We start from the raw sequence: 22,314 nt of genomic DNA, 5'->3' as shown, positions 1-22,314 counted from the left end.
TTGTTTTGTTCAGCAACTGACAATTTTGCAGTGGTCTCTTAAAGAGCCCATATTATGCTCATTTACAGGACCATAATTTTATTTTGGGGGTTTACTAGAACAGGTATACATGCTTTAATGTAAACAAAAAGCACATTATTTTTCTCAGACTGTACACTGCTGCAGCACAACTTTTCACCCTCTGTCTGAAACACTCTGTTTTAGTTCCTTTCTCTTTAAAGCCCCCTTTTCCGAAAAAGCACAGTCTGCCCTGATTGGTCAGCTGGCCCAGTCTTTTATGAATGGTTAAGCTTAGAGCATGTGTCTGAAATTGAACGCCTCTTACCATCACTGAAGTAACTGTGGCAGGGCGGAGGGTGGGGCCGGGCCGTAATTAAGCCTCCGAGAGGGATAAAGGCCGATTGAGGGCGGTGGTGCACGGGAGAGAGAGATTGTTTACGGACATGTCCGTCATGTGTGTGTGTTGTTGTTTTGTTTAAGTTTATAATTAAAATATCATTTATATCGCCTGGCCGGTTTTCACCTCCTCCTTTCCATTGAACTGCTTTACAGTAACCCTTAGGTGGGCATTATGCAAATGTGTTACATGGTGACGTAGCTATGTTACAGAAGTAATGGCTGGACTGCAAACCAGGCATTTCAGGCAGTTCAGAAGCAGTGTTTTCTGTGGGAGAGAGAAACTCCCTTTGGCATGGACTTTGTGCTTTGTAACTTTGCAGACCTTTTACATGGGCAAACATCTAAATTACATACTAAAGGAAAGGTAAAATCCCAAAACGCATAATAGGGCCTCTTTAATTTATATGTGATGGATATATGTGATATGATGAATATATGATATAATAATGTCACAATCTCAAAATATTTTATTCTGTGCTTCATCCTAATACTAAAAAAAGAATAATCATAAATAAATAAATAAATAATATTTGGTCTTTGGGCAACAAATTTGTCAACCACAAGAACACTGTCCTCTAACGCCCTCTTGTGGTATATTAATGAAATTGGGAGGAATATTTATTTCCCAAACTTCAAGACTGCTGGAGTTTATTATATAAGACAACCACACATTTCCAACTTAGATAAACATAAATGTGTGGGAAGAAAAATGCTTTAAAAAAAATCAGATCTACTGAATAAATTGTAACAAAATCATTGTAATAACACCTGGTAGACTTCAGAGCGTCTTAATTATGCGAAAACAATAATACAATAGTCATACTTCATAAAATAAATACAAATAAAACAAAATTAAAGGCAGCTTTAATTTATTAAAATAATTAACTGGATACAATATATAGAATGATCAGCAATATAATCAGAGGATGCTGTAAAGAGCTCAAACATGCTTAGAAAAAACTAATATGCTGCATAAGATCGAGTAATAGTGACGGCATGCATCTACGTAACATCTCTGTACACAGCCCTCTCAACAGTGCTCAAAATGCAATTTTTGTGTGATATGGAAGCAAACATTTATCCTAGCCCTTCAAAAAAAACTGGGCAGATACAAAGCAGAAAGATACAGAGGTTTTAAATATACAGTACAGCATTCCCTTCAGTATACACATCTGCAGTCAATCTATTGAACTTGTGTAAGGTCAGTCTTTGAGACTGTGGTCGTACATAGAAAACAGAAAAATGCTTGCTAAGTTTTAAGCTGGTGAGCTTTTCTCTTCATTATGATTTGTTTACAAAAGAAGAAGACTTGGTCATGAGGTCTAATTCTTCATTTAAAGGTTTTGATAAGCATGCTTTACATGGAAACACTGTCATTTAAATTTGGCTAAATATTGTGCAAAGATAACCGTATATTTTCAGATTTTCTTAATAAATATGTTCTCAAAAATGGGAATGGTGCTTCTCCTGAATATATTAATTAAAGTTCATAAAAATCTTCTCAGCAAATCGATAAAATGTCCACTTACATAAATTATATTGTATAACCATATTCTGTTCATCATGCATATTTAAGTCGATAAAACAATTTTCCTTCAATTTTCAATAATCAACATCAAATAGAACAAACACAAGGGACCGACTGCCTGACACAGTCCAGAACTGCACCACAAAGTGAAATTTCATATGCATAGTAATAGTACCCACACAAAAATAAAATCAAATGAAATCAAAAGAAATCAAAAAAGAAAGAAATCACACAAATCAACAAAACAAAGAAGTACTTTTAAACACAGAAGAGATTAGCATGCAGAGGGGGTGTGGGGGGGGGATAAAAACAAAGGTAAAGACTAAAGAGTTGACCGTAGTTACACAGAAATCCATCAACATACATTCAACCTACTTGTGCAGAAGGACTCCCCTGATACATGGAAGCATGAGCTATGTTATAAATTTCATTCAGTGGTGGAAAAGCTCCATCACTCAGATATTTTTTGAACTAGCCTACAACAAGAGCAAACAAACAATTATAGAAAAAACTAAACAAGCTACATGACTGTAGTGCACATTGAGAACATCTCAACAGGACTTTGGACTATTTTTGCTAACTTTAAAACTGAGCTTTATTTCTACACTGTCTAAAACAGCTTATCTAAGGACTCCATCATTTGCTTTATATACAATTATATTGTACAAAAAAAACGTATGTACTGATTATCTATGCTACAGTTATGAGTATGAAAATGTAAGGCATACATTTGTGTCAAAACAGACTGGTAAACAAACATTGATTCATTAAGTGAAAAATCATGCATAGATTGCATTAAGATATTGTATTTCTTTAGCGTATGCATATGATATAGAAATGCTAATAACTAATTCACTCTGATCATGGCAAAGTTTGAAATGCACTACTACATGGCATTTGGTAATTCTACAAGGAAGGGAAGTGAAATTACAGTGAAAGACTTACTTTCATGATTAAAAGGTCACATTACATACAAGGGGATAAACTGACACAATGCCTATTTTGGCATTCCATAATAGGTTATTTGTTCTCTAATTAACACACTATTCAAAAATATGAAAACATGCTATGACCATAATTCCCTCAGCTCTTAGATTCGGGGTTTGCTGTATTAAAAAACAACACTAGATAGTTTTGAGGTTTGGTCCTGTACCTACAGCACAGACATCAGAATACAAACCCAAAGCTCTGTGATTAGAAACACAGTCTTATACAAACATGTCTGTATTTTTCCTAAATTTCATCCTGAATTGTCTCCTTACTATATATATGGCATTTCCTGATTGTAATTTTGAGCTATTTTACACTTAATACATTTTTTTAAACAAACTTATAATTAATGACCATGCCCTGCAAATGCAAAACACAGTACACATTACAAACTACACAGTTTAGTGCTCAAATTCAGAGAAAAAAAAGAGTGAGACTTTTTTAAATCCACATTTGGCAGGACAGCAGAAAAACGTTGAAGCCATTTTTCTCAGTTTAAGTGTTGCCGTAGTTACTGTGCTTTGGCTTTGTTGGGCAGTACTAAACCTCTTCCCATTTGAATAATATGTTTTATTACTTTTACAATTCATACCACTGTGAAAACCACTATTAGGTAGCCTGTCTTCCTAATTAATGTGTGATGAAGAAACCTATGAAATTCTTGTCAATGTTATTGTCTGTTTAGCCTTCATACAACTGCAGTGGCGCCCCCTAGCTGAAGTAGAGAAGTAAAGCAGAGTCTCCATGCATGGGAGAAGTAGAAACAGTCTCACTCTTACTCACTCACACACACACACACACACACACACACACACACACACACACACACACACACACACACACACACAAAACAGGTCCTGAGAGACAGTAGAGACCTGGGCAGACAGATACAGTGCATGCTGCTGTGGACTGAACAAATGCATGCATGGAGTGGGTGAGCAACCTCCACATCAACAACACAGAAAAAACCAGGGCTTCTTTCTTGTGTCCATGCCCCAACCCAGGTCCATAACCTGGCCTTCCAGAAGCCATACCAAGCCCCATCCTGGTGCATTTTCAAGCAACAACCACTCGCCCATTGCAGAGTTGTGAGCAAGACACTTGCAACAAATATCAAGAATGAACTTCATCCTCGCCCACGAAGGGCAGGTCCATGCTCCGCATGCCTTCCTCGCTCTCTTGTTTCCTAGGAAACAAACAAAAGTGTTTTAAAATACTGCACTTTCCAGGCATGTCAACGTGTCTAAGGCAGTGCAGACTGTTGTAAAGTTGGGCTAGAGCTGTTAGGCAAATTAATTCAGTGCGAGAGAGTGGGAGTACATGGCATTGCATCAGGTCATATGCTCGGATCGGAGGGAGGCACATGAGAATGGCGAACTGCCATGTGTTTATGAGGGGTTACCAGGGGGGACTGTGGCGCTGCATGCAAATGCACCCAGTCTGACAAACCAATCAGATCGGGAGGAATTCCTTATAAACAAATGTTTTAGGCAAATGAATGGGCAGCAAATCACCATACTTCCCTCCTTTCATTAGCATTGGGAGGAATTTGCCGATATTATTCATGATTGGCATGCAACTAGAAGGATTTATAAAACATCATCCTGGATTGCTCATGAATTTACAGGACATACATGAACATCTATCATCTGTTAAAATTTAACATGCTAAATATCATTACTGCATGTATGCAAGGATAATTATTCAAGTGTAGCTTGTAGAGCTGGACAAAATATCTTAATATCTTTCAGTCTTTTGGCAATACACAATATAGATCACAATCTTCATTTTGTTAATGTAAGAGCTAAAACATTAAAGATTTAGTTGTTTCCACACTCTTTTTCACTAAATGAACACATGAAAATAATATTTCATAATTTTATTAAGAACTTTCAAAATGACTAAATTTTTCTTAAACGCAATTAACGCATTTACTGTTAATACAGCATAAATCAGCATAAACACTGGTTGAAAGGGCAGAATCTTTGCGATGAGTCTGACCGGAGTCATAACACTAACAAACACAAAACAATGCAGTGATTCAGTGTCTGTGATATAGCGATGGGGAAAGAAGCTCTAATTGTACTTGTACAAAACAAGCCTAGATGGAATTTGTGACAATTATTGTCACAAAATATTGTGGAGGATGAGAGTTTAAGAGATTTAATGGCCATTGCAATGAATATGCAACATATGGGGAGACTAGTTCTTAACTCATTTCTATCTTTATACTGTGGAAGGCTTTGTTTGGAAAATGTTAATTAAGCATTATATTGTTACATAATTTTTTGTTAAATGCAATTTTACAGGAAAAGAAGTATATTTAGAGTAAAATTTCAGCACTTTCAAAATCTGTGATTAATCATGATTAACTACGGAAAATAATGTGATTAATCGCGATAAAAATATAATTCGACTGATAGCACTAATTTTAATATAGCAATAGAACCAATATAACAATACAAATTAATAAAAAGCCATATTTACGTGGCATATATTTTTACTAAAATTTAAATACATGAACAATGGCACATGAAGACATCCGTCAACATCTTTGATTGATGACACAATAAGAGTCAGTCTTGAATGGATTCACTGAAATGAACAGTTTGAACAAATTCATGGGAATTAATTGGACGTACTAACTCTGACAGCATTTTTTATTTTCAACTAAACTTGTATTAATGTGTCGTACCAACACAAAGATGCACCAAAACACTTTCCCGGACTTTCAGTTTCATCATACCACGTTGGTGGAATGACATTCCCAACTCCATCCGTGAAGCTGACTCACTTTCTGTCTTAAAAAAAAACACATATCTTTTCCATGAGCACTTAACCAGTCACAAAAATACTATTTTTTTGAATACTATAGTTTTGAATACTATTCTGACGCTAGTGAATCTTTGTAGTATGGCACTTTTTGTACCTCTGTCTCCTTAAGATGATTCGCTTATATTTTCCTCTTTTGTAAGTCGCTTTGGATAAAAGCAAATGTAAATCTATTAAAGAGACATATTAAAAAATCTCTTTCTTAATGCAATGGTATACTCACTTGGAAACCTAATGGCAAAATATAAGCACATTAAAAAACACAATATTCAGGATTTTAAATCTCCACAAATTCTAATTAATATACTGTGAATATTTGATATATCGCCCAGACCTAGTAGTTTGTAAAGCTAAATATATACAAGAGGGTTTTTTAGATATAACATGCATAGAATAGCTTACTTCATGTGCTGTTTATTAGACAAAAAGCTTGTTATTCTTTGTCATCTGGATATTCACTTATCTAAAAAAGCATGCTAAAAACACCACGCTATTTATCTTATGAGCAGATCATTCAGTATGGGCATGACCATATCTCCTATATAAAATACAGGTGAAGGAAAGTGAATAGGATATAGGTGGAACACTAACAGGCTAGTGGAGCTTTACCTTTGGGCACTGAGATTGTGGCAGTATTTCAAACTCCCTGCACTCACTTTTCTAGTGGGCAGGAGAGATGTGGATACGTGAGAATTCTGAATGTCTCTAGAAAATAAGGCTAACAATATTTCTTAAAACAAAACAGCTTACTGGACTAATCGAAGGTCTTAAGGGAATATACTGGATTTAATACAACTCAAATATGCTATCGATTACCACAGAAAATAAATTTAGACTAGTCTCTCAGTTTTTAAAAATGAACAAAAAAAGGACAGTTTACAATGGAAAGCTAGCAAACCTAGAGAGTGTTTCCTATGCTTACAGTAGGCTAAACGAAAGCGCAATACAAATTTTAATTTGACTAGTTGTAACTTCGGTTACATAATGTTATATGTGTTATGTAATCTAAAGAACATTAATTAAGGTGCTTTGATAGTTAAGACTACAAAGATCAACAAGCTTTATTTGAGGATTTCTTAAAAGGCACCAAATAGAATATAAAAAAACGTTCTTATAGTCATTGGAATCATTTAGCGGTATAAAGTGGTCGGGATTTTGGTTGGTGCCTGAATTTGGTACAACACCATAAAGCATGGGGCAAACTCTACCCACATGAATAACGTTGTTCACCAAAACAAATCTCAAATAATTAATTTTGTAGGGTACAACAGGGCTTAAGACACACCTTAAGGAAAATTTGTTTTTTTCTGATCACAAAATGTATCAAGATCGAAATAATTTATTTATTTTTATTGAATATTGATGGAGCAACAAAATTTGTGTGAAAATTAATAACGGAAGGTTGTTTTGATTACAATTTAGTTTTTACCCTACAGTTAGGGTAAAAGGCCCCCAGGGGGGTTAGAGTGACATATCGGGGCAATAGTTAATGGTGTTAAATTTGTCAACTAATGCAAATTATTTTGAGACAGCAAGATGCAAGAAATTGGTACTTTTATTCACCAAAGTAGCATTCAACTGATAACAATGTATATTCAGGACATTAATAACATGAAAAATTACTATTACCGTACAATTAAAAAAAAACTGTTCAGAACTTAAAACTTCTTGGCATTCTAGCTGTCAGTTTGTCCAGATACTCAGTTGACATTTCACCCCACACTTCCTGAAGCACTTGCAATAGATGTGACTGTCTTGTCGGGCACTTCACACGCAACTTACAGTCTAGCTGATCCCACAAAAGCTCAATGGGGTTAAGATCCATAACACTCTTTTCCAATTATCTGTTGTCCAATGTCTGTGTTTCTTTGCCCACTCTAACCTTTTATTTTAGTTTTTCTGTTTCCTGAGTCTTCTCTTTACTGTTGAACATGAAACTGGTGTTGAGCAGGTAGAATTCAATGAAGCTATCAGCTGAGGACATGTGAGGTGTCTATTTCCCAAACTAGAGTCTCTGATGCCCTTATCCTCTTGTTTAGTTTTACATCTGGGTCTTCCACATCTCTTTCTGTCCTTTGTCTTAGAAGACTTTAGTGTACACCTTTACATGAAATCTTTAGTTTTTTTGGCAATTTCAAGCATTGTTTAGCATTCATTCCTCAAACCTAATGTTGTTGACCTAATGTTGACCTTAAGACATGCCAGTCAATCGCATATTGTGGCAACTCAAAAACAAACAAAAAGACAACGTTAATCTTCATTTAACGAACCAAATAGCTTTCATCTGTGTCTGATATAATGGTAAGTGATTTTCTAGTACCAAATTAACAATTTAGCACGATTACTCAAGGTAAGGTGTTGGAGTGATGGCTGCTGGAAACGGGGCCTGTCTAGATTTGATCAAAAATCACTTTTTTCAAATAGTGATGGTGCTGTTTTTTACATCAGTAATGTCCTGAATGTACTTTGTGATCAGTTTAATGCCACTTTGTTGAATAAAGTACCAATGTCCTTCCAAAACAGCAAACTCTGTACATTATTTCAAACTTTTGGCTGCCTGTGTACATAAATTTGCAACATTTAAAAAGATATAATAAATTGTATCAAATTGCCTCAAAATAAACTTTAGACACCACACACAGAGATCACATGTATCAGAAAAGATTTGCAGTGCATAGTGACAAACAGGGGACAAAGGAAATTGCTGTGGCAGTTTTTGTTGCTATTTAGTGTTTTGAAAGAAAATAAAATCATATGTGCCTTTCACTCCTTTGGGGCTTTTTTTACTCTGTTGTAACCTAAGTGCGTTTACAAAAATATAGGCTTCACATTTCTGTATATTAAACCCTCTGGAATTTCGGCCTAAACGTCCATTGTAAGTGCATTACTGTATACATTTAAGTAATTTTTTAGGAACTGAGAATTAATTTTTTCTCGATAGCATGCCGCAGACCAGGTTCTGTTTAACCCAGAATATTCCTTTATGCTTTATAATGTGTAATCATTATTGTATTACAGCAAGACCTGTATGGTATTATTGTATTAATAAACCAGTATTATACTACTACTACTAAAGTAGCAGGTCCAATCAAACTACTGGCAAACCAGCAAGACAAACCATTTTAGATTTTCTATGACCAATTAAATCACTGCAGAGGTCCAATCCTATGTTTTAGAACTCTGTTCCAGTTACAGCTTTTCCCTAAAAAGGAACACTTACGAAAGAATATGTACTGGTGCGGCAGGACTTCTGTCTTCCCTGCGGCCCCAATCAAACGGGTTCCCAAAAGAACGCTTCCGCAACATGGTCCTTACCAAGATCTTTAAGAGAGAGTAAAGAGAAATGATAAGTCACTGTAACACCAACAAGCCTTGGGTTATGATCTGTCTGAGTCATTAATCTGTTTATATATTTTATTACGTAATTAGCATTGAATAAGGTCTGTGTAAAAACAGAATTAGTGTTTTCTAAATAGGTCCCTTAGGGGGCGGCGTACTCACCACTGTGGCAAGGCTGGGGATGTGCTTGACTGAGTTTTCCACCTCCTCTTCTGTCACTTCGATCAGGCTGCAGCAGTTATCGTCCTCGGGAGGGAGGGGCTCGGCACCGTGCCGCGTCACCCATGGGTGCACCTACAACAACAACAGAAAATTCCTGCTTTGATATCATTACTTAACTCAAGCTTCTGTATAGGCTTTTTATTGATAAAAAAAAATGCACAACAGATAAAAACACAACACATACAAATCGAATCAACATTTAACATTTAATCCCCACTAATATCCCTCACCAACCCCACCCTGACCCCCAACAAACACCCCTGTGGTCACATATCATGATACACACACACACACAAAAAAAATTACATATATATATCCATCCCCTTAAAATAATTTGTCTGCCAATTATGATACTGGTCAGAAACCAATTGTATATGTGTTTATCCCCCAAATTTATGACCACCTCATCACCCAAAATACAGAGTCTGGGGCAAAGTAAAATTTGAGTGCCCAAAACATCACAAAACATCTGAACCTTCAACCAAAATTATTGGATCTTAACACACCCCCAAAAACATGGGTTGTGTCTCCATCTTCTGATTGGCATCACCAGCAGGTGGGAGTGTCTTTAAGACCAAGCCTACACAATATATAGGGGTCCAAAAGAATCTATGTAAAATCTTGATATTGCATTAGCCACACCCTTGCATCTCTAGATGCAGACTTGACGTTTTTTTATAATCCTAGCCCACACTCCCTACTCCAATACCAAGTTTACATCTTTCTCCCATAATCTCTTTATAGAAGTTAAAGCTCTGAATCTGAATTAGCAGGGAGTAATACACTGATGCCTCATGACCTTTTCCAAAAGCAGTTATCACCTCTCCCAGGGTATCTGCTGCTTTAGGGAGGTGTATGCTACTCCCAAAAACAATACAGAGCAAGTGGCACAGCTGTAAATACCTACAGAATTGAGATCTGGGAATCCCAAAATGTTGAACCAAATTTTCAAAAGATCTCAACACTCCACTCTCATATAGGTCACCGAGTGTAATAACCCCCCTCACAATCCACTCTGACCAGCAGAAAGGGGACTTATTAATACATAATTTGGGGTTCAGCCATATACTTGAGGCAACATTTAAATAAATGTCTGAATTAAAAACTCTGGACACTTTTGTCCATACCGAGTGCAAATGCGAGATAACGGGGAGTAACTTAACATCTCCGATTAGATTGATAGAAATCGCAGGCTTTGCAATGGAAAAATAGGGGCAAGAACTTCCTGTTCAATACAAAACCAAGGAGGTGCTCTCTCAGGTGGAAGTGACCAAAGAGCCAAGAAGTCATCTTTTAAGAATAGGCAAGGATTATAGTTTCAGTATAAGTAAATGCCAAGAATTTTGGGTGGGACAATCCATTAGGCAGTCCAATGTCAAATGGGGCAGTGTTCAGGAATCCCATTTAAAATAGTCATAATTTTTTTAATTTCGATTTATGATATCGGTGCTTAAATAACACACTTCACCTTGAATTTGAAACTTGAAGCAGTGGAGAAAAAACAGTCACACTAACCTTGATTTGTGGCACGGTAATTCTGGATTCAGGGTTCTTGTCCAACATTTTAAAAAGAAGGTCTTTCAAGTCACCTGATATGTCAGCACTGTTCAAAACAATGATAAGACAAACACTACATGTGTCAAGAATGTGTGAGAGCAGTCGGTCAGGGAAGCACTTTTAAGCTCATGGGACATACTCACTTCTCTGGAAGTTCCACCGGCTGAGTCTTGATCTTTTGATGAAGACTCAAAATACGCTCATCCATAAACGGACACTGTGGGTGTCAACAATGAAGAGACACAATAACAGAGTGACAATGAAGTCAAAAGCTACATCCCACAGTCTTGCATGCTTTTATAGACTTAAAGGGTTAGTTCACCCAAAAATGAAAATCCTCTAATGATTTACTTACCTTTAAGCCATCCCATATGTGTATGACTTTCCTTCTTCAGCAGAACTGAAGTAAAGATTTTTATAAGCAGTTTTCAGCTCAGTTTGTCCATACAATGCTAGGAAATGGGTCCCATCAGCCTGCTGGCTGTTTGACGGTCCAAAAGGCATATTTAGGCAGATTGTAAAAATCTTCACTTCGGTTCTGCTGAAGAAAGAAAGTCATACACATCTGGGATGGCTTAAAGGTAAGTAAATCATGAGAGAATTTTCATTTTTGGTTGAACTAACCCTTTAAATGTTGGGTTACTCTTTACAATATTTATCATAAGGTGCGTACCACTCCGAAAATGAAACAGTACAAGGTGACTCCCATTGCCCACACATCCAAAGCCTACAAAAATGTAAAAAAGATTATTTAACCTCTAAATAAAGTATTGACAATTATTGGTATTTGTAACAAGTGAAAACAATGTAGCTTTTGACCTTGCCAGAGAAGTTTTTGCGAGTCTCTGAGAGGGTTTCTGGGGCGAGAAATGCTGGCGTCCCCACTGTACTGGTCAGTAGGGCATCTGCTCCCTCAAACTGATTACTGACCCCAAAGTCAGCAATCTTAATGTGGCCATCTTCTCCCACGAGCAGGTTGGAAGGCTTAATATCCCGATGAATGATTTTCTGGTAATGTACTGTTGAGGAGAAGTTATCGTCACTTTTGATTACAATTCTATGCATTCTGATGACTGTCAATGGGTTCTCAGGGTTTTATAATAAGAGCCTCCAGTAAAGAACTAGTTGCAGTGGGTTAGGGTTGTCAGACTTGTCAAAGTTTCAAGGCATTGAATCTTTAAAATAAATGTTTGTATGAGACACTTAGTAGCAAGTAAAGAAGATATTCTTAAACACAACTGTATGTACAAAAACAAACTGTGGATGGTCACTTTACATGTCAGTCCAACAGCCATTTTCTGGGCAGTCCTTAGACAGAAAAAGTTGCAATGTGGACGAGACTTAATGCTGATAGTCAAAAGTCCCAAGACTAACCAATGGCTTGAGCCATTGAAAAAGATACAGTCCTAATTTCTGTATTAGTTGTGCTAGCACAGGTTGCCTTTAGACATCAATAATGAGTACTGATTATATTGCAAAGCTAGATTTCCCCACTCACAATATTCGATTCCTCTCAGCAAGTCCTGGAAGTAGAAGCGTGTCTGGTCCTCATCCAGGGGCTTATCAGTAGGAACCTCCATCACTGCTCTGCAAACACATGGGCAATGAGACACAGTTTTTCTAGCAAAGTGACACTAGCCCAGCATGGGGCGGTGCTACAATCAGAAATAACATGCTTACTCACCCTCGTTTGACAAGCTCGAATACTGTGAAAGCAGACATGAAATCGTTAGGCTGTTATGCACTTCTTTTCTGATATCACATAAATGCAGTTTTCAAAAGTAGAATAAACTGTGCATTCATGTGGTATTTGCCAAGAGGATGAGTATCTGGCTAGACTTACCCATGTACAGATGGTCCTCACTAGGATCATCCAGCACCTACGAAAAAACCCCAAAGCTGTTTAGAACAGGAATGAAACCAGTGAGCTCAGACCTTAGTTAAAGTAGATACCATATTTAATTGTATGCTAACTATAACAAGGCTTTTAAAAATTGAAGTATTGTCAATAATTTAATGGGACATGAACAGAACTAATTTCTTTGTAAACATTTTGTTGACAGTTTTTGCCTAAATTGTTGCATTGAATTTAATGTGATAATGTACATAAGAATGGTTTTATGGACAATTTACAAATAAATTATTTTTACGTACATTGTTGCATTGAATGCATTGAATGCATTAATTAACATAAGGAAGTTTAAACGCAAATATAAAGGAGAATTAAAAAAAAAAAAGCTTTTAAGATGAAGCTATGAGTTTTTTGCTTCTGTGTAAATGTGTTCAGTTCTAATGATGCCTGATGAAAGGAGCCCTACATAAATTAGGTGTTCATTAATTTTATACAGATTTTATTGTTAATATCAGTAAATTCACAACATCATAACTGAAAATCAATGCTTTACTGTCAAATGTGCATTTCTATGTGACAAAAAAATATGCAAAATTAATATTTGTAACTGCATTGGTTTCTGTCCAGTAAGGTATTTTTGTATGGGCCTAAAACCCACCGGTAATATCAAATCATTTGCTGGTGTCACCATCTGTAGAACTTGGTGGCACAAGTGCCACTGTTCTAAAATGTTAGTCAGGAGCCCTGCAATTTATATCTAATTTTTTCTTATGTGCATTGTTGCACTTAAATGAATGAATCAATTTATGTAACAATGCTTTACAAACAATTTATATAGAAAAGTCTTGCGTACACTGTTATTTTTTTCTCCCCTTTTGGTGGCATAGTGACTCGACTCAATCTGGGTGACAGAGGACGAATCTCAGTTGCCTCATTGTCTGAGACAGTCAATCCGTGCATCTTATCACGTCGCTTGTTGAGCGCATTACCGCGGAGACATAACGCATGTGGAGGCTTCACACTATTCTCCGCGGCATCCACGCACAACTCTTCACGTGCCCCACCGAGAGCAAGAACCACACATTATAGTGACCATGAGGAGGTTATCCCATGTGACCCTACTCTCATTAGCAACTGAGTAATTTGGTCACTCAGGAGATCTGGCTGGAGTCACTCAGCACACCCTGGATTTAAACTCACGATTCCATGGTGGTAGTAAGCATCTTTACTCGCTGAGCTACCCAGGCCCCCTCTAATGTACATTGTTGCATTGAATTGAATGCATCAATTTATGTAAGAATATTTTACAAACAATTTATATACACTCACTGAGCACTTTATTAGGAACACCTGTACACCTACATATTCATGCCATCATCTAATCAGCCAATTTTGTAGCTGCAGTGCAATGCATAAAATCATTCAGATATGGGTCAGGAGCTTCAGTTAATGTTCACATCAACCATCAGAATGGGGAAAAAAAATTGTTTGAGTATTTGAGTATTTATCTAACTGCTGATCTGCTGGGATTTTCACACACACAACAGCCTCTAGAGTTTATTCATAATGGTGCCAAAAACATCCAGTGAGAGGCAGTTCTGCGGATGGAAACATCTTGCTGGTGAGAGAGGTCGATGGAGAATGGCCAAACTGGTTCGAGCTGACAGAAAAGCTATGGTAACTTGCTAAGCAAGATGGCACCACGGATGGCTGCTTCGGTGTGGAGCTCTCTAGTGTTTATGTTAGTTTGTAGTTTTTTGTCACTCTTTCCCGAACAGTTTCACCAGGGAAAAACTGCTGAACATTCTAAAAAACATTTTCCGGTGTTTGATTATTCAGATGTTTTGTTAGACATCTAAGGTGGAGGTGCAGTGGTGCTCTACAAGCGATCCAAGAGATGCAAAAGAGGGAAACGCAGCGTCAATGTGTGAAGCTCCGTCAATGCGAATTTAGGACTCTGCTGCCGAGTATTCATCTGGCGAATGTCCGCTCACTCGACAACAAAACTAACTGCTTCTGCTCACTCAAATAAATAAGGACTTTTCTAACTATGCTACCCTGTGTTTCAAGGAAACCTGGCTGAATTAAGCCCTCCCAGATAGTGCGTTTCATCTGCAGGGCTTCCAGCTGTTCAGAGCGGATCGCATTGCAGAATCATCTGAGAAAACGAGAGGCGGCGGGACATGCTTTTACATCAACGAATGTTGGTGTATAGATGTAACAGCGTTGAAGATGTGCTGTCCTAAATTAGAAGCGCTCTTCATCAACTGTAAGCCTTTCTACTCACCACAGGAATTTTCCTCGTTCATTCTGGTGAGTGTTTAGTAGCATCAGTATGAAGAGGCCTGAAGGAAATTACCAAGTACAAGACACCACCCCCTCGCTCTGTAGAGAATTAACAAACGGTCATCTGCCTCATCCACGATGGTGATGAGTCTGCATACAGACAGGAGGTTGAACAGCTGGCTGTCTTGTTCGTTATACAACCTTGAGCTGAACACGCTCAAAACGGTGGAGATGATAGTGGACTTCAGGAGAAATAAATATCTGAATCTGATAACCCCTCTGTACAATTGTATTGAGCAAAATAGCATCTCAGAATGCATAACATTTTGGATCTTGAGGCAGATGGGCTACAACAGCAGAAGACTGTGTCGGGCACTTTATTAGAACAATAGTGTTCCTAATAAAGTCTCAGTGAGTGTGGAATTGTATTCCTACGTGCATTGTTAAATTGAATGTTAATACATTCATTTACGTAAGAACGTTTTACGAACAATTTATATATAGAAATGGGTTCTTTTGTACATTATTTCTTTGAAATGAATGATTTCATGAATGATTTACAGTCCACAAAACATTGCTTGAATTCCTGTTTTTGTATGTAAAACTCTGTTAAGGTCTTACATCAAGATTAATTTACTCATTCCATGTGTTCCAAAGTTTTTTGTTCACTGGAAATTGGTGGAAAGACATATTTTCAATTGTTGTTTGTCTAAATGACAGAAACTCTGTACAAAACAGTGCATATTAAATGGACTTTATTTCTATCGCTCATATACTTTCAATATTCAATTGTGCCCAAAACAAATATGATGTCTACGCTGACTATAAATATTACATTGATAAGACCAAGACAATTGAGAAGTTGTAATAGCGCCCCCATAAAAGCACTCGCCTCCACAAGCTTGACCACATTAGGGTGATCGAGCTTCTTGAGGATGGCTATCTCCTGGTAAACGCGCTCCAGAGGCCCTTTGGGCTGAGGGGGGCCCTCAGGGACAAATTTTGCCCCACGAGGAGGAGGTCTGCCTGTATAAAGCAGCACAAGAGAAAATCGTATGTAAATGAATGTGATATTTTGCTAGTTGATGAAACTGCACCCCCAACCTCACACACACACACACACACACACACACACAATCACAAACCCCACTGAGCGTTCCATCTGCTTTAAAACACACACTTACGCGGGAACCCAGCCTGCCTCATCAGTCGTTTCTTGGACAGCACTTTCATCGCCTGTGGAGAGCAGTGATAGTGAGAGAGTGAGAGCAGATATCCACTGTCATTACTGGTGCTGGCTGACATATGCCCCACTCTACAACCAGCTGTATGTAAGGGATAAAATGTATGAAATAGGTTATCAATTAATACATTTTATTTAATCTTGAAATATTACAGGTTGATCTTAAAATATAATAATCTATGTCAAATTATAATGAAATCTTGCAGTAGTTTCTGGAAACTTTTAAAAAGTTACATTTAAGTTATAGAGAAAGATTAGTAATTAAAGATACCAATGATTTAAATATGTATAATAATATGTAAAAAAATATATATAAATTGTATAAATTGTGTTCAAAATACAGTGTTCATAACTGGCAATCAATATATTAGCCTGAATGATTATGGTTTGATATCTGATAATTTTGAGGTATTGGCATTGCCTGATAACTTTGTTTGGAACGGGTTTCGAATTTGGAACGCAGAAGTAAAATATAGTGGAGTAAACTAAAAACTAAAAAAAGAGAGTGGTGAATTAAGGCTGTCAGACTGAAAAATGCCAAATTTATTGTCATTCCCTCAGCAGCTGTATTTGAAACCCCATCCCAGGAGTGTTGACTTTTTTATTATTATTATTATTAATGCCAGGGTAATATAAAACAAAAAGTCATGTAAAAAATGTACCCAAAATTATTCAAAAAATTTGAAAATATAAAAAGTTAAATAAGGTGGAAACGCATCATCAGAGTCTATGAAAAGAGTCCTCTAACCCTGTATGGTACACATTTTGTTCTAACGGTAGACTGTTTTTTTTTTTTTTGATTTTGATTTTTTTAACCATTTGATTTAATGACAAAAAATATATAGCTCTAATAAAAAAAAGTATTAATAAAAAAAAAAAATTGAAACATTGTCATATGTCAACTCTGTACTACATTGGAATATGGTCCAAAAAACAAGTTTTTCTTAAACATTATCCATTTATCTTTGAATTAATATTGCTTTAAATAATTTAAGTATTTATACACTGAGAATTCCAACAAATCAAATTGAGTGAATCATTATCATGCAGTCTTCAATATTCATCAATTAACAATGTCATTTTAACCCTCACTAAAGCCTAGCGCATCCTCAATGTCGTCAATCAAAAAGAAAAAAACTGTCCACTCATTTTGCCCTTTCCATAAAACATTGCCGGTTCATTTTTGTCTGAAAAGATTAAATAAAAATTACGATTGTGTTATTTATACATAAATGCAATTACTGTAAATTAAAGCATTTCCAAATAAATGAACAAATCCAGTAATATAATAGATGCCGCTATCTATACAAATTCCCAATGACAAAATGCATTAGTGTTATTCATCAATAGAACAGAGCTGCCAAATGATAACATAGCCATTTATCCATTGTGGAACAGCGTTGCCATATGGCAATGTTACCATTTTCTCATTATTCTGTTTTATATTAGTTAAAGTTGATCGTTTAACAACAACATCTAATTAACTAATTAACTTAAATAATTATTTAAAAGAAAAACTGTTTTGGAGACAAAGTTGAGTGATTATTGTGTAAGATAAGTGTTTATTCCTGCAATTTTGAGAACATTTCATTTGCTGTCATTCACTTATATTATGAATGTATTTATCAGCAAGCCATCAGCCACTCTATTCTCAAGAGATCAGTATCGGCATCAGGTTGTTACCTGTAGCTCTGAGGGTGTACAACGTGTAAGATTGTGATATAACTGTGTTGCATCACTCACATAGTATGTGTTGTCATCTTCATTGTACGCCAGCTTGACAACTCCATAGGAGCCCTTCATGTGGAAAACAAGGTGTATTAGACATGACCACTTGAAAATGGACCAAATTACAACACAAACACGCTTCTAGCATACAAATACACAGGGAAACAGGAACATAAAGTGGCCATTCTGCCAAAGCATTAGTGCTGTTTGAATAACTGGAGAACATACAAATCAAACCGAGCCATTGAACAACAGCCAATCTCATGATAAACTCCAAAGACAGGCATAATTCCAATTCTGTTCCCTCTCTTTCAAACCTAAAAACTCACACACACACACACACAGGTCCCATCTGGGAAAGCAGATTGCAGTTCCAGCAGGGAATGCAACCCTCAAACAGAGATGAGAGCGGAGCAGGAATCTCCCCATCTAAGCTGATAGCTTTCCATGCCCTCAAATCAAGATGAAGCTTAGTGGATCAGCAACAGTGAAAACTTCACTGCATTACTCTATGAATGTGCATTACTAGCACATTCACTAGATGTTCTGTTCGATTCTGGTCAGTTCCGGTTACAAAAAGTACTTTGGCAGTATCACAAAACATCAATGTTAATAGATGGTAATACAATGGTAATTTTATGCATACCATGGTATTGTATGATCTTTAAAGAATATTATAGCATTACCATAGCACAATGTCCAAAAAAAACAGGTAATACAATGGTATATTTTTTATGGATGTGTTCTATTTTATTTTATTCAATTCTATTCTATTATATGTGTTTTACCAAAAGTGCCATGGGGATACTAGTGTTGGTATCATATGGTAATTGCATGGTATTTTGACTTGGAAATATATATCTTTTTCACCATATTCATATACCATGGTATTTATTTCAAGGTACTTTAAAGAATACTGTTGCATTACCATAGTACCATGTCTAAACAGGGTATTACCAAGATACACTTTCATAATATACTATTCTATTCCTCTTACAAGAAGTACTGTGGCAGTACCATGGTATAGTGATGGTATAAGATGGTAATACCATGGTAATTTGATATATAACATGGTATTGTCTGATCACCATATTCATATGTCTTGGTACAGTATGTACAATAAAATGGTACTTTGTTTAGTGGCTTCTGATACAATGCAAACAAAAGCTTAATTACTATTTTAGTAGAGCGTTCATTGATCTTATGCTCGCATCAGGGAATGATTTATGCGTAAATACTTTATAAAAAATGTACGTACCTTTCCGATTTCATCTTTCAGCTTGTACTGGTTTAGCTGCACGCAGTCCTTTTAAAAGAAAGTACAAATATGACAATGATCAATAATATTGAGCTCTTCTTTAGAGACTAGGCCAAAGTTTTAGCCCCTGAGGGAGAGTATCTATCTACATCAGCCAGTGTGACGAAAGATCACAGCGGCAAAAAATATCTTCGGCAAATGCAAACTTCATTCTCTGATCAAGAATGATGCTTTTAGCATTCTGAGTTCAAAGATTTGAAAGCATATTAGCACAAACTTACAACAGGGAAAGTTTCAGCTGAGAAGGGTTCACTGGCTAAAGCTACAGACACTTCTTAACGATTTACTGTCCTATTGAAACAAAGCAGAAGCATGTATAGGGAGACTCTCTCTTGACAAGCGCTATTAAGGAGGAAGATAATTGCTCCTGCCTTTAACCTTACCTTATATACCTTCTCAACCTTGACTGTGCTGCCTTTGCAGAGATTGAAGAAAAGTAAATGTTCTTTTCAAAGACAACATGAATTCTCACAGAAGAAGCTCAAATTATCTCAGGCCACAGCACCGGAATGTTTCATTTTCGGGACAATGGTGGTGCAATTATAAAATCTTACATAATTGTTAGGCACACTGGTAGAAATTCTGCTGTTCAGAGAGATTACTTTTTTTTTTCATTTTAGCTATCTTTTGGGAGAACAATTCCTGCCCTAAGAAAAATGTGTCATATTCCAGCCATTTGGGATCTGGATAAGGATTTTTTACAATCGTGCATTTCACAAACACTTTTAATCAAAGCGACTTACAGTATATTTGAGGTTTACATGTTATCGGATTGTGTGTTCCTTGGGAATCTAACCCATGACTTTGGCGTTGCTAGTGCCATGCTATCAGTTGAACAAAAGGACCAATGTTTCCAACAAGTCTTTTAAAATACATTTTATACCCTGTAAACCCTAATGTTGTCATTACTGGAAAAATCAATTTGTCTTAATTAAACATCACTTAAGATGTCAAGTGTTGGGCTCACAACTCAAATATCTATGCTTCTTGAATTTATTTATCTTAAAAATCCAGATTTAAGATTTTAAGTGTTACTAACTCAAATGATTGAGTACAAAAAAGGCTATATTGAGCTGTGTTATTGTATGATCTAAATTTGAGTCAATTCAATTACAATTATTAAGTAGAAATAACACAATTTAAATAGCAAATCTGAGTTTAGTCTACTTGCTAAGGTTGGGACAATATGTTTATCTCCCGATTTGGCTTGATATACGATATGAGGTTCATGATTCGATATAATATCAATTCGATATAATAACACTTAAACAACAAATTATTACTGAAAGTTTTGCATTTCTGAACAAGTTTTGAGCTAAATACACTTTATAATTTCTCATCAAAATAAAGTTCTATATTACACAATATATATGCTCAAAGTTTAAATAATAAGGGTTGCTTATATACCTTTCTCTATAAGAAAAGATCACAAACAAATAAACTTTCAAAATGAATTGGCTACATTCAGGCTGATCAGCAGCAGAACAAGCAATAGAACTGAACAGAGCTTGTCCTGAAAAAAGTATGTCAAAGTGTATATTTTATCTTTTAAAAATGTGTCTGTCATCATTATTATAATGAAAATGTAACTGTTAAATACAAAAAGTCTACATTATATTATGTAATTAATATTATATCATGAAATTGTAATTATAATAATTATATGAGCTGTCACTTTTTGAATTAATGTGTACAATTTCCAAGTAATTACATTGAGTTTACATTCATTTGTATAAGAAAAGTTAAAAAGGTTAGTCACTTTAAGAGTTTTCACGTGCGTCTCATAGTTATGCGGTTTAGCGAACATCAACGAGAATCTCTCGGTTTCTTTAGTGCATCCATGTTGCGTGATATTAAAATGTATATTTCTTTTTACTTTTTCATCTGACTGAAAATAAAATAAAGGATATTAAGACATTATTCTATGAAAGTGGAGTGTGCCTCATTATTGATGGACACACATTACATGGAGGAAACAATCTGTTTTAATCCATCAAGCACTTTTCGTTAAAACAAGGAGATTTTCCACGTATTCCAGTACTCACATTTTTAAAAGGTAAATTCAAGCACCTTAAGGAAATTATGTGAACTCTGTTAACAGAACTGAAATAGTTAAGTTCATTCTATACGAACACCAAGTAGAGTGAACTTAATTACATAAGTTTTGCCATCTCTCAATTCAATTGAGGGAATGAGCTTACTCAATCAATTGCGTAAAGTCAACTTATTAGGATTCTCTTTGTAGAGCTAATACTCACAAAAAGCTATTTCTAGCCGATAAAATATTTTACTGGCAAACTAGGAAAATATATATATTCCCTCTAGAAATTTCCATGAATTTTCAAGATTGTAGGGAGTTCCCTTCACTTCCCCCTACCTGCAGGTCTGTGATTGAGACGCGATGAGACTCAATGGTGGGTCTTCGAGGGAGGCGTGGAGATGAGTGGGGGGAGGTAATCGGCGAGTATGGTAATGACGGGTAGATATAGCGTCCGTTCAGCCCCGGCGAACCACAGGGTGATGAAAGCGTCTGTGAGCGTTCCTGAAGGGAGAGCTTCCGGTCAGAGAGGCTGAGCCTTCCTCTGTGCTCCTGTGGTTCTGGGAAGAGCGCTTCTGGACGTCCCACAGTATGGGATAAAAGATCACAAGATGCCATACGGAAGGGCGGTACCGGACCTGATGACCTCGGCTCTGGTGTTTCCGAGCTGTCCATGTCCTCCACCTCCTCATCCTCTCCGCCCTCCAGTCCAGAGCCACCACTGGGCTCGTACTCCGTAACCACAATCATGGATTCCATCTCGTTGGTGCAGGAGCTCAAGTGCGTGGCTGGGGAAAGAAGCACGGCGCAGCTCCGCAGCAGGTCAGGCAGTGGCTGATTGTGCGGCTGTATTGGGGGAATGGGCGGAGCATGGCCGAGTGTGGCGGGGAGATCAGAAGAGAGCCAGGGGGAGACACATGGAAACATAGTGTCCTTCCCGAACACCTCCCAGTAGCCCCTCCATCAACACCTTACAAAAAAA

General features: G+C 36.7%; 1 protein-coding gene across 1 annotated transcript in view; it reads right to left on the bottom strand.

Annotated features, from left to right (window-relative positions):
• Positions 1–1,253: 1,253 nt before the first annotated feature.
• The window catches only part of LOC127627532 (calcium/calmodulin-dependent protein kinase kinase 2-like), a 32,070-nt gene continuing 11,009 nt past the window's right edge, over positions 1,254–22,314 (bottom strand). The window contains exons 2-16 of the mRNA XM_052103972.1: positions 21,672–22,302; positions 19,235–19,282; positions 17,992–18,045; positions 16,190–16,241; positions 15,898–16,031; positions 12,711–12,747; positions 12,552–12,573; positions 12,366–12,454; positions 11,687–11,886; positions 11,541–11,594; positions 11,011–11,084; positions 10,826–10,913; positions 9,251–9,382; positions 8,970–9,070; positions 1,254–4,103 (exon numbers count right to left, since the gene is read on the bottom strand). Of these exons, the coding sequence (XP_051959932.1) occupies positions 4,031–4,103; positions 8,970–9,070; positions 9,251–9,382; positions 10,826–10,913; positions 11,011–11,084; positions 11,541–11,594; positions 11,687–11,886; positions 12,366–12,454; positions 12,552–12,573; positions 12,711–12,747; positions 15,898–16,031; positions 16,190–16,241; positions 17,992–18,045; positions 19,235–19,282; positions 21,672–22,259 (1,746 nt within the window). The 5' untranslated portion in view covers positions 22,260–22,302 and the 3' untranslated portion in view covers positions 1,254–4,030. The remainder of the gene's footprint in view (positions 4,104–8,969; positions 9,071–9,250; positions 9,383–10,825; positions 10,914–11,010; positions 11,085–11,540; positions 11,595–11,686; positions 11,887–12,365; positions 12,455–12,551; positions 12,574–12,710; positions 12,748–15,897; positions 16,032–16,189; positions 16,242–17,991; positions 18,046–19,234; positions 19,283–21,671; positions 22,303–22,314) is intronic.

Source organism: Xyrauchen texanus, chromosome 34 (assembly GCF_025860055.1).
Source record: "Xyrauchen texanus isolate HMW12.3.18 chromosome 34, RBS_HiC_50CHRs, whole genome shotgun sequence".
Lineage (NCBI taxonomy): Eukaryota > Metazoa > Chordata > Actinopteri > Cypriniformes > Catostomidae > Xyrauchen > Xyrauchen texanus.
The sequence above is the reverse complement of the archived record's forward strand: the minus strand, read 5'-3'. Positions and strand labels throughout refer to the sequence as shown.